General features: G+C 44.0%; 1 protein-coding gene across 1 annotated transcript in view; it reads left to right on the top strand.

Moving 5' to 3' along the window:
- The window catches only part of LOC126108293 (uncharacterized), an 875,321-nt gene that overhangs the window by 604,030 nt on the left and 257,811 nt on the right, over positions 1–13,480 (top strand). Inside the window, exon 3 of the mRNA XM_049913516.1 lies at positions 1,864–2,039. Coding sequence (XP_049769473.1) covers positions 1,864–2,039 — 176 coding nt within the window. The remainder of the gene's footprint in view (positions 1–1,863; positions 2,040–13,480) is intronic.

Here is a 13,480-nt window from a genome sequence, read left to right on the forward strand (position 1 = left end):
GGAAGTCAAGGACATGTGGCATCACGATAAAGTCGACATTATCCCAATTATACTATCAACTACAGGAGTCATACCTCACAATATCCACCAGTACATCAATGCAATACAGCTACATCCAAACATATATATACAACTACAAAAATCTGTAATTATTGATACATGTTCAATTACCCGAAAGTTCCTAAATGCAATATAACATATACCATACAGTTACAAGGAAGTCACGCTTGACCGAGGTCCGCGTCACGTTCCATTTTTAACCAGACTTAAGTCTGAAAAAAAAAAGATAATAATAATAATGTATAATAATACTGTAATAATAATAATAATAATAATAGCGAAAATAATGTGAGTGCTATTGACATTAATAACAATAATGACAGTGCAGACATAAAAAATTTCCATGTGTACAAAATAAATGTGTTCTGTTATCATGAGTTCTGGAGAAAGGAAATTTAAGGAGACTGCACCTGCTGTTGATCAATACAATATGATGTAAATGAAGATGTTTTGATGTAAGTGAAAATGCTATGATGTGGGTTATGATGCTGGTCAGCATAGTATGATAGAGGTCATAATAGTATGTATAGATCATGGTTGTGTGATAAAACTCTTAGTGATGCAACTCTTAATCATGCTTGTAAATATGATAATGTGGTGTATATACTCATATTTGTGATGTGACATACATGATGTTGATATGGGTACTGATCATAGTGGGGTCTGTCATCCCATGAGGGTAATTTATATTTCAATACGATATATAAAAGCCATAATGGTAACACAGCAGATGACATTATTGTATCTCAGAGTCGATTATAGTATATTGTAGATCACAATGTTATGTCATAAGATGTAGCAGTATGTCACAGGTGATAATACCTTGTAGGTGTGGATGTCATGAAATATGTCATGGTCATTATAACAGGAATAGCTCATGATGCATTGCAAGATGTATGTCATACGTGGTGATGATAAATCACAGATAGGCTATCATGATACATTTTAGAGCAGATGGTATTATGATGATATTCTGTAGATGACAATGGCGGTGATATGATTGTGAAGCCAGAAATGGAGATAATTATGATGCTGAAGCTGATGATGATACACTGATGCTGGCAGAAATGGTGATGTTAAGGTGATGACAGTGATATGATGATGGTAATTCGCTAATAATGGTGCAAGTGTGATGATTGTGTGATAAGATGATGTTGTTGTTGTTGTGGTCTTCAGTCCTGAGACTGGTTTGATGCAGCTCTCCATGCTACTCTATCCTCTGCAACCTTCTTCATCTCCCAGTATTTACTGCAACCTACATCCTTCTCAATCTGCTTAGTGTATTCATCTCTTGGTCTCCCTCTGCGATTTTTACCCTCCACGCTGCCCTCCAATGCTAAATTTGTGATCCCTTGATGCTTCAGAACATGTCCTACTAACCGGTCCCTTCTTTTTGTCAAGTTGTGCCACAAACTCCTCTTCTCCCCAATTCTATTCAATACTTCATCATTAGTTATGTGATCTACCCATCTAATCTTGAGCTCCACAATAAAGTAATTCCAAATTCGACCTGTTTAGTAGGTCCAGTGATCATTTGCAACGATGGGACGATGATTGATTACTATAATAGCGGCTTGGGGGGGGGGGGTGTATGACATATTTAGTGATCAGTAGCAGTCCTTAAGGTAACACGTGATAGTATGCTAATACAATGTTGTTGGCGAGTTATTCTTGTGATATGATGGTGTGTGAATGCATGCAAGACTGAAGGCATCAGATGTACTGGATATAACTGAGGGGCCAGAGTTTGCTTTCGGGCAAGGTGGGTGTAGAAAGTATGGAAGGCCCTTTGTCTCTGTGCAGGCCGGCAAACGAGCCTGGAGCTGAAGATGAGCGGTGGGGAGGAGTCTGGCGCGGCAGGGTCCAGCTCCTCAGCTGACGCCTCGCAGCCGCACCAGCAGCCGCCCAAGAGGAAGTCCAACTGGGAGGTCATCGAGCACTTCAGTGGCCGCCCGCCGCACTCCAGCTCCCTCATTGGGGTGAGTACCTGATACTGTAGCAGTCTGTCCCACACTGTGTCTTACCTCAACAGAAAATACCACATTGTGCCATGATGCACCATATCATGAAATGACATAAAAGCTCACCATATCATAACATATTGTCCATAGTTCTACATCTACATCTACATACATATTCCGCAATCCACCATACGGTGCGTGGCGGAGATGGTATTTATATGTCATACGGTGCGTGGCGGAGGGTACCTCCTACCACAACTAGCATCTTCTCTCCCTGTGCCACTCCCAAACAGAACGAGGGAAAAATGACTGCCTATATGCCTCTGTACGAGCCCTAATCTCTCTTATCTTTGTGGTCTTTCCGCGAAATGTAAGTTGGCGGCAGTAAAACAGTACTGCAGTCAGCCTCAAATGCTGGTTCTCTAAATGTCCCCAGTAGCGATTCACGAAAAGAACGCCTCCTTTTCTCTAGATACTCCCACCCGAGTTCCTGAAGCATTTCCGTAACACTCGCGTGATGATCAAACCTACCAGTAAAAAATCTAGCAGCCCACCTCTGAATTGCTTCTATGTCCTCCCTCAATGCGACCTGATAAGGATCCCAAACGCTCGAGCAGTACTCGAGAATAGGTCGTATTAGCGTTTGATAAGCGGTCTCCTTTACAGATGAACCACATCTTCCCAAAATTCTACCAATGAACCGAAGACGACAATCCGCCTTCCCCACAACTGCCATTACATGCTTGTCCCACTTCATATCGCTCTGCAATGTTACGCCCAAATATTTAATCGACGTGACTGTGTCAAGCGCTACACTACTAATGGAGTATTCAAACATTACAGGATTCTTTTTCCTATTTAAAAAAAAAGGTTCAAATTGCTCTGAGCACTATGGGACTTAACTTCTGAGGTCATCAGTCCCCTAGAACTTAGAACTACTTAAACCTAACTAACCTAAGGACATCACACACATCCACGATCGAGGCAGGATTCGAACCTGCGACAGTAGCAGTCGCCCAGTTCCGAACTGAAGCGCCTAGAACCGCATGGCGACCGCGGCCGGCTTTTTCCTATTCATCTGCATTAATTTACATTTATCTATATTTGGAGTTAGCTGCCATTCTTTACACCAATCATCTTGTATCCTCCTACAGTCACTCAACGACGAGCCCTTCCAGTACACCACAGCATCATCAGCAAACAGCCGCACATCGCTATCCACTCTATCCAAAAGATCATTTATGTAGATAGAAAACAACAGCGGACCTACTACACTTCCCTGGGGCACCCCAGATGATACCTTCACCTTCAGGGTAGCATTCTCGCTTCCCGTGCCCGAGCATGATATATCATGTTGTACCATACAATCCCACACTACACTAAACTATATTACATAGTACCTCAGAGTGACATACCACCACATCATACCTTGCCTCTTTTTCTATATTGCATTGTACCATACAACACTGTACTAATTCAGCATGATACCATACCAAACCATACCATTCCACATTGCACAACACCACCTTGTCTGAACCTTAGGTCGCAGTACAACTATATACCATATCACAGTGTACCACAATTTGCCATTGCACATCACACCACATCATATCATGCAACATTGAGTGCCATAGTTCACCACATCACACTACAACGTATCACACTGTACCGCACAACACCATATCATACCACACCATGATGTACCACGCCAACTCACTATGTACTTTAAGAAAATCAGCAATAATTGAACTCTTATGTAAATGTAGGCTTCCGTGGCCACTGTCACAGTCTCTTCTCGGTTTGAGGCCGCATTGTCAACTATAGAATTCCGACGTTTCGGTGACTATTGCAAGATACCTTCCTTGGAGTGTATTGCAACACACCCTGAAGAAGGGGTTTGCAGTAGTCACCGAAACGTCGGAATTTTATAGTTGAGAATGCGGCAGGAGAATTTTATTGGTTGAACTCTTAGTTTCTCTGGTAACTGTTTTGTCTTTAATAATTATACGATTATATACCATTGATTATCACTTTCGAGTGACCGTGCCTTTGCTGGCCAGGGTTTCTCCTGCTGTATACAAAGTTCAAATAAGTTATGTTAAAGCAGCCGGGTGACATGGTCGCCAACAGCCGATATTTCGTCAGAAATACACCCCGCCATTTACAAGGCATAGCTGCACACTAAGCACTGTGCAAAGGAATTTAAAATCACGGTTTTCAGAGAAACTCTGGAATGTAACACGCATACACACTGTAAACACTAGCGCCATCACAAACGAAAGATCACTGACAACAGAAGTTATCGATAGTGAAAGTAATAATCAGTGGGTTGAGGTAGCATCAACTTTATCCTTTTTTTTTTGACATGGGAGGTAACAGCATTCCATACAGAATTTAAACAAAAAACCACGATTCTGTTTATAAGGTGACTTACTAATAGAATTTCAGAAGTTTCCTTGGCAAGCAACCTTATAAATAGGGATGATGGTTATTGTTTACATCTTGCGTGGAATACTGTTCTCATCCTCGTCAAAAAAAAAAAAAAAATAAGGGACAGAGTTTATGCTACCTCACTTGTTTCTTGTCTATCAGCACTGACAACTCTGTGGATACGCGGCTGCTCTCACTCATTAAGTGAAGCCCATCGACCACTGTGTTGTCTGTGGTGAGAGATAATGCCCAAAATTTGGTATTCTCGACACTCTCTTGACACTGCGAATCTCGGAAGGTGGAACTCCCTAACGATTTCCGAAATGGAATGTCCAACTACCATTCCGCGTTCAAGCTCAGTTAATTCGCATCGTGCGACCATAATCACGTCGGCAACTTTTATCATGAATTACCAAACTGCTCTTTAACACCTACTGTACGTGGTACACGGTGTTGCCGCAGTGGTAACACCAGTTCCCGTCATATCATAGAAGTTAAGCGCTGTCGGACCGGGCAAGACCGTGGATGGGTGACCATCTGGTCTGCCGAGCGCTTTTGGCAAGCGAGGTGCGCTCAGCCCTTGTGAGGCAAACTGAGGAGCCACTTGGCTGAGAAGTAGCGGCTCCGGTCTCAGAAACTTACAGCCGAGAAAGCGATGTGCTGACCACATGCCCCTCCATATCCTCATCCAGTGACGCCTGTCGTCTGAGGGTGACACGGCGGCCGGTCGGTACTCTTGGGCCTTCAGCGCCTGTTCGGGAGGAGTTCAGTTTAGAGTTTTAGTATAGTACGTGGTAGTACCGGCGTCGGTATGTGTGCACATTGCTATGCAGTGACTTCTCTCATCTCAGTGTAAATAGCATCGTTAACAGTATAAAAGAGGGTTGTATACCAGGAAGAATCCTGGAGATACTAAAAGGTATCAGATAGATTATATAATGGTAAGACAGAGATTTAGGAACCAGGTTTTAAATTGTAAGACATTTCCTGGGGCAGATGTGGATTCTGACCACAATCTATTGGTTATGAACTGCAGATTGAAACTGAAGAAACTGCAAAAAGGTGGGAATTTAAGGAGATGGGACCTGGATAAACTGAAAGAACCAGAGGTTGTAGAGAGTTTCAGGGAGAGCATAAGGGAACAATTGACAGGAATGGGGGAAAGAAATACAGTAGAAGAAGAATGGGTAGCTCTGAGGGATGAAGTAGTGAAGGCAGCAGAGGATCAGGTAGGTAAAGAGACGAGGGCTAATAGAAATCCTTGGGTAACAGAAGAAATATTGAATTTAATTGATGAAAGGAGAAAATATAAAAATGCAGTAAATGAAGCAGGCAAAAAGGAATACAAACGTCTCAAAAATGATATCGACAGGAAGTGCAAAATGGCTAAGCAGGGATGGCTAGAGGACAAATGTAAGGATGTAGAGGCTTGTCTCACTAGGGGTAAGATAGATACTGCCTACAGGAAAATTAAAGAGACCTTTGGAGAGAAGAGAACCACTTGTATGAATATCAAGAGCTCAGATGGCAACCCAGTTCTAAGCAAAGAAGGGAAGGCAGAAAGGTGGAAGGAGTATATAGAGGGTTTATACAAGGGCGATGTACTTGAGGACAATATTATGGAAATGGAAGAGGATGTAGATGAAGACGAAATGGGAGATAAGATACTGCGTGAAGAGTTTGACAGAGCACTGAAAGACCTGAGTCGAAACAAGGCCCCGGGAGTAGACAACATTCCATTTGAACTACTGATGTCCTCGGGAGAGCCAGTCATGAAAAAACTCTACCATCTGGTGAGCACGATGTATGAGACAGGCGAAATACCCTCAGACTTCAAGAAGAATATAATAATTCCAATCCCAAAGAAAGCAGGTGTTGACAGACGTGAAAATTACCGAACTATCAGTTTAATAAGTCACAGCTGCAAAATACTAACGCGAATTCTTTACAGACGAATGGAAAAACTAGTAGAAACTGACCTCGGGGAAGATCAGTTCGGATTCCGTAGAAATGTTGGAACACGTGGGGCAATACTGACCTTACGACTTATCTCAGAAGAAAGATTAAGAAAAGGCAAACCTACATTTCTAGCATTTGTAGACTTAGAGAAAGCTTTTGACAATGTTAACTGGAATACTCTCTTTCAAATTCTGAAGGTGGCAGGGGTAAAATACAGGGAGCGAAAGGCTATTTACAGTTTGTACAGAAACCAGACGGCAGTTATAAGAGTCGAGGGGCATGAAAGGGAAGCAGTGGTTGGGAAAGGAGTAAGACAGGGTTGTAGCCTCTCCCCGATGTTATTCAATCTGTATATTGAGCAAGCAGTAAAGGAAACAAAAGAAAAATTCGGAGTAGGTATTAAAGTTCAGGGAGAAGAAGTAAAAACTTTGAGGTTCGCCGATGACATTGTAATTCTGTCAGAGACAGCAAAGGACTTGGAAGAGCAGTTGAACGGAATGGACAGTGTCTTGAAAGGAGGATATAAGATGAACATCAACAAAAGCAAAACGAGGATAATGGAATGTAGTGAAATTAAGTCGGGTGATGCTGAGGGAATTAGATTAGGAAATGAGACACTTAAAGTAGTAAAGGAGTTTTGCTATTTAGGGAGTAAAATAACCGATGATGGTCGAAGTAGAGAGGATATAAAATGTAGACTGGCAATGGCAAGGAAAGCGTTTCTCAAGAAGAGGAATTTGTTAACATCGAGTACAGATTTAAGTGTCAGGAAGTCGTTTCTGAAAGTATTTGTATGGAGTGTAGCCATGTATGGAAGTGAAACATGGACGATAACTAGTTTGGACAAGAAGAGAATAGAAGCTTTCGAAATGTGGTGCTACAGAAGAATGCTGAAGATAAGGTGGGTAGATCACGTAACTAATGAGAAGGTATTGAATAGGATTGGGGAGAAGAGAAGTTTGTGGCACAACTTGACTAGAAGAAGGGATCGGTTGGTAGGACATGTTTTGAGGCATCAAGGGATCACAAATTTAGCATTGGAGGACAGTGTGGAGGGTAAAAATCGTAGAGGGAGACCAAGAGATGAATACACTAAGCAGATTCAGAAGGATGTAGGTTGCAGTAGATACTGGGAGATGAAGAAGCTTGCACAGGATAGAGTAGCATGGAGAGCTGCATCAAACCAGTCTCAGGACTGAAGACCACAACAACAACAACAACACTATATTTTAATTAAAGTTCTGTCTCAATAACATAGGTGACCGGTTTCGGTTATATTTATATAACCATCTTCAGACCCATGGCTTCCCTGGAGGATGGTAGGCGGAGCTCTCCTCAGCTGCTATGAAGTCAAACTGATGAGCATAGCAGCTGAGGAGAGCTCCGCCTACCATCCTCCAAGGAAGCCATGGGTCTGAAGATGGTTATATAAATATAACCGAAACCGGTCACCTATGTATGTTATTGAGACGTAAGTGTTATGATCAAGACTGAACTTTAGTTGAAATATAATACTCTATTGATCATAGTTTCCAAAAATGTTTACCAAAATTGTTAACAGTGGTTGGCTGCTGTTTCCTTCGTTGCACGACCAGTTCTCATCTCAGTGTAAATAGCATTTTTCACAGTGGTTGGCTGCTGTTTTCTTCGTTGCACGATCAGTTTCTAAAAACTTTATTAGCACTTGCAATCACTCAATTTCCTCATATGGCAGTCAGAACGCTCATTACTTTTTGCAGTGACGTTGTGAGCAGCATAATCCTCTGGGATCAGAATAGCTCAGTATTCTGCATACGAATCAGCTATACAGGGTATTTTTTTCCACCGTGTATAAGACTCTAGGGATTGTTCGATTAGAGGATACGGAACAAAAGCGGTCTAATGAACTTACGTTCGGAAATGCATGGTATCCATGTCAGAGAACATTTATTCAACGAATCATTGTTACAGAGACAGCGATGTAATACGCTCTGTACCATGCAGCCACAGTAACAATGTTCAGAGACTGGTTTGATGCAGCTCTCTATGCTACTCTATCCTGTGCAAGCTTCTTCATCTCCAAGTACGTACTGAAACCTACATCCTTCCAAATCTGCTTAGCGTATTCATCTCTTGGTCTCCCTCTACGATTTTTACCCTCCATGCTGCCCTCCAATACTAAATTGGTGATCCCTTGATGCCTCAGAACGTCTCCTACAAACCGGTCCCTTCTTCCAGTCAAGTTGTGCCACAAACTCCTCTTTCCCCCAATTCTGTTCAATACCTCCTCATTAGTTATGTGATCTACCCATCTAATCTTCAGCATTCTTCTGTAGCACCACATTTCGAAAGCTTCTGTTCTCTTTTTGTCCAAATTATTTATCGTCCAAGTTTCACCTCCATACATGTCTACACTCAAAAATGGCTCTGAGCTCTATAGGAATTAACTTCTGAGGTCATCAGTCCCCTAGAACTTAGAACTACTTAAACCTAACTGACCTAAGGACATCACACACATCCATGCCCGAGGCCGGATTCGAACCGGCGGCCGGAGCGGTCGCGCTGTTCCAGACTGTAACGCCTAGAACCGACACAAATCCCGGAATCGTGGTTGCTTGCAGAAGAAACGAGTGACTAAACTTCTTCAGGTGTGCAAATTCTGTCGGTAGTAAGCCCTACACACGCTGTAAGTTATAAGGGTAATACACTTCTGGCCATTAAAATTGCTACACCACGAAGATGACGGGCTACAGACGCGAAATTTAACCGACAGGAAGAAGATGCTGTGATATGCAAATTATTAGCTTTTCAGAGCATTCACACAAGGTTGGCGCCGGTGGCGACACCTACAACGTGCTGACATGAGCGAAGTTTGCAACCGATTTCTCATACACAAACAGCAGGTGACCGGCGTTGCCTGCTGAAACGTTGTTGTGATGCCTCGTGTAAGGAGGAGAAATGCGTACCATCACGTTTCCGACTTCGATAAAGGTCGGATTCTAGCTTACCGTATCGCGACATTGCTGCTCGCGTTCATCGAGATCCAATGACTGTTAGCAGAATATGGAATCGGTGGGTTCAGGAGGGTAATACGGAACGCCGTGCTGGATCCCAACGGCCTCGTATCACTAGGAATAGCGATGACGGGCATCTTATCCGCACGGCTCTAACGGATCGTGCAGCCACGTCTCGATCCATGAGTCAGCAGATGGGGACGTTTGCAAGACAACAACCATCTGTACGAATAGTTGTACGACGTTTGCAGCAGCACGGATTATCAGCTCGGACACCGTGGCTGCGGTCACCCTTGACGTTGCATCACAGAGAGGAGCGCCTGAGATGGTGTACTCGACGACGAAGCTGGCTGCACGAATGGCAAAACGTCATTTTTTCATATGAATCCAGGTTCTGTTTACAGCATCATGATGGTCGCATCCGTGTTTGGCGACATCGCGGTGAACGCACATTGGAAGCGCCATACTGGAGTATCACCCGGCGTGATGGTATGCGGTGCCATTGGTTACACGTCTGGGCCACCTCTTGTTCGCATTGACAGCACTTTGAACAGTGGACGTTACATGTGAGACGTGTTACAACCCGTGGCTCTGCCGGCCGCGGTGGTCTAGCGGTTCTAGGCGCGCAGTCCGGAACCGTGCGACTGCTACGGTCGCAGGTTCGAATCCTGCCTCGGGCATGGATGTGTGTGATGTCCTTAGGTTAGTTAGGTTTAAGTAGTTCTAAGTTCTAGGAGACTGATGACCTCAGATGTTAAGTCCCATAGTGCTCAGAACCATTTGAACCCGTGGCTCTATCCTTCATTCGATCCATGCGAAAACCTACATTTCAGCAGGATAACGCACGACCGCATGTTGCAGGTCCTGTACGGGCTTTTCTGGGTACAGAACATGTTCAACTGCTGCGCTGGCCTGCACATTCTTCTTATGTCACACCAACTAAAAACATCTGGTTAATGGTGGCCGAGCAACTGGATCGTCACAATACGCCAGTCATTACTCTTGATGAACTGTGGTATCGTGTTGAAGCTGCATGGGCAGCTGTACCTCTACACGCCATCCGAGCTCTGTTTGACTGAATGCCCAGGCGTATCGAGGCCGTTATTACCGCCAGAGGTGGTTGTTCTGGGTACTGATTTCTCAAGATCTATGTACCCAAATTACGTGAAAATGTAATCACATACGAGTTCTAGGTATAATGTATTTGTCCAATGAATATCCGTTTATCATCTGCCTTTCTTCTTGGTGTAGCAATTTTAATGGCCAGTAGTGTAATAATTACTGTACTGGCAGGCCAACTGCCTGCAACTGACACGGCGGTCGCCTTCCACAGTGGTAATCACAAATTTTCTCCAAGTGTGGTGTCATGATTTCCTGGGCCCTGAAACGACCCTGTCTCAGGCAAACAGCGAAACACCATTGCAAACTGAGTTCTGTGGCTGTTGTCAGCGCGCGTAGGTCTCCCGACACAACCTTGCTGGCCGCCGCCCTTTGCCATTTGCCTTTCCGTAAGTAAACACCTTGTCTGCAAGCTCTGTATTCGAATACGGAACCATTGTGTGTAACGTTGCGTAACATCCACAACAAGGTGAGTCAGCAAGAGAAATGAATGGGGCAGAAGGTTACGAATTACTATGGCAGGACAGGGTGCTAGGGCATGACGTATGACGAAGCGTACCATCGTCCAGGAGGAAATCACGCGTACTGAAATTGTGCTTCAAATGCCTCTAAGCACTATAAAACTTAACATCTGACGTCATCAGTCTCCTAGACTTAGAACTACTTACACGTAAGTAACCTAAGGACATCACACACATCCATGCCCGAGGCAGGATTCGAACCTGCGATGTAGCAGCAGCGTAGTTGCGGACTGAAGCGCCTAGAACCGCTTGGCCACACCGACCGGCTGAAATTTGGCTGCATGATACAGCACGTATTGAGAAAATGGTCTCTAACACGGAAAACATGCGTTTCTGCACTTAAATTCATTCATTCATTCATCGATCAGTTCCTGAATTTTATGCACGGTGGAAAACATCATCCTGCATACAAACAGAAATACATTCGAGAATGAGATTTTCACTCTGCAGAAGGGTGTGCGCTGATGTGAAACTTGCTGCCAGATTGAAGCTGTGTGCCAGACCGCGACTCGAACTCGGGGCCTTTGCCTTTCGCAGGCAAGTGGTCTACTATCTGAGCTACGGAAGCACGACTCACGCCCCGTCCTAACAGCTTTACTTCTGCCACTACCTCGTCTCCTACTTTCCAAACTTTACAGAACCTCTCCTGCGAACCTTGCAGAACTAGCGCTCCTGAAAGGAAGGATGTTGCGGAGACATGGCTTAGCCACAGCCTAGGGGATGTTTCCAGGATGAGCTTCTGTAAAGTTTGGAAGATAGGAGACGAGGTACTGGCAGAAGTAAAGCTGTTAGGACGGGTCGTGAGTCGTGCTTGGGTAGGTCAGACGGTAGAGCACTTGCCCGCGAAGGGCAAAGGTCGCGAGTTCGAGTCTCGGTGCGGCACACAGTTTTAATCTGCTAGGAGGTTTCGTATCAGCGCACACTCCGCTGCATAGTGAAAATCTCATTCTGGAAGCATCCCCCAGGCTGTGCCTAAGCCATGTCTCCGCAATATCCTTTCTTTCAGGAGTGCTAGTTCTGAATGATTCGCAGAAGAGCTTCTCTAAAGTTTGGAAAGTAGGAAACGAGTTACTGGCAGAAGTAAAGCTGTGAGTACCGGGCGTGAATCGTGCTTGGGTAGCTCAGACGGTAGAGCACTTGCCCACGAAGGGCAAAGGTCCCGAGTTAGAGTCTCGGTTTTAATCTGCCAGGAAGTTTCAGAAATACATTGTTTTTTGATTGCTGAGCGGTTCTAGGCGCTTCAGTCTGGAGCCCTACCACCGCTACGGTCGCAGGTTCGAATCCTGCCTCGAGGATGGATGTGAGTGATGTCCTTAAGTTAGCTAGGTTTAAGTAGTTCTAAGTTCTACGGGACATGACCTCACATGTTAAGTCCTATAGTGCTCAGAGCCATTTGAACCCATTTGATTTTTCATTCTCCTGATAAAAGTCAGATTTGTCCTCATAGGACGTTTATCACCTCCAATGTTCGTATTGCTTATAACGTTGGCACAGTAGATAGGCCTTGAAAAACTGAAGACAGATCAATCGAGAAAACAGGAAGAAGTTGTGTGGAACTATGAAAAATATAAGCAAAATATACAAACTGAGTAGTCCGTGTCCAAGATAGGCAACATCAGGTTCAAGAGTGCCGTGGTCACGTGGTTAGCGTGAGCAGCTCCGGAACGAGAGGTCGTTGGTTCAAGTCTTCCTTCAAGTGAAAAGTTTACAATTCTTATTTTCGCAAAGTTATAATCTGTCCGTTCGTTCATTGACGTCTCTGTTCACTGTAATAAGTTTAGTGTCTGTGTTTTGCGACCGCACCGCAAAACCGTGCGATTGTTACTGAAGTCGCGAGCTATATTTGCTGGATTCAAATTGCGCACGGAATACACCTCACGTATTTAATGCACTCTCGTCCAAAGTAGCGAACGTTTGTTTAGGTGTAGCGTCCCCATACTACGGCGCAGTTACCTCGCATCGGACGGATAGATAATAATTGCCTGAAAATAAAAAATTAAACTTTTCACTCCAGGGAAGACTTGAACCAAGGAACTCTCGTTCCGCAGCTGCTCACGCTAACGACGGGACCACGGCGGTCCTGAGCTCGCACTATCCTTGTTGTTGGCTATTTTGCACATGGTCTACTCAGTTTGTATATTTGTATTAATCATCTTGTGGTGCAGTTCTTCTTGTTGTCTCCGTGCTTGCTAAGAAAATGGGATGAGAAGTTCCGCCTTATGCAAGACACCTTTCTTCTTTTGTTTCACCCATACATGTTTCAGCACTTTTGTGCTATCATCAGTGGGTTCTATTTATATTTTTAACTGTAAATTTGTTGTTAACATATTAACATTTTCGTCGTTTACACCATTATGTAAAAGTTGCATTTATAACTTAATTGGCGAAAAGTAACATACCTTACATTATATTATTGTCCTCTTGTTTTGGTAGCTGT

The sequence above is a fragment of the Schistocerca cancellata genome, chromosome 11, assembly GCF_023864275.1.
Source record: "Schistocerca cancellata isolate TAMUIC-IGC-003103 chromosome 11, iqSchCanc2.1, whole genome shotgun sequence".
Taxonomy (NCBI): domain Eukaryota; kingdom Metazoa; phylum Arthropoda; class Insecta; order Orthoptera; family Acrididae; genus Schistocerca; species Schistocerca cancellata.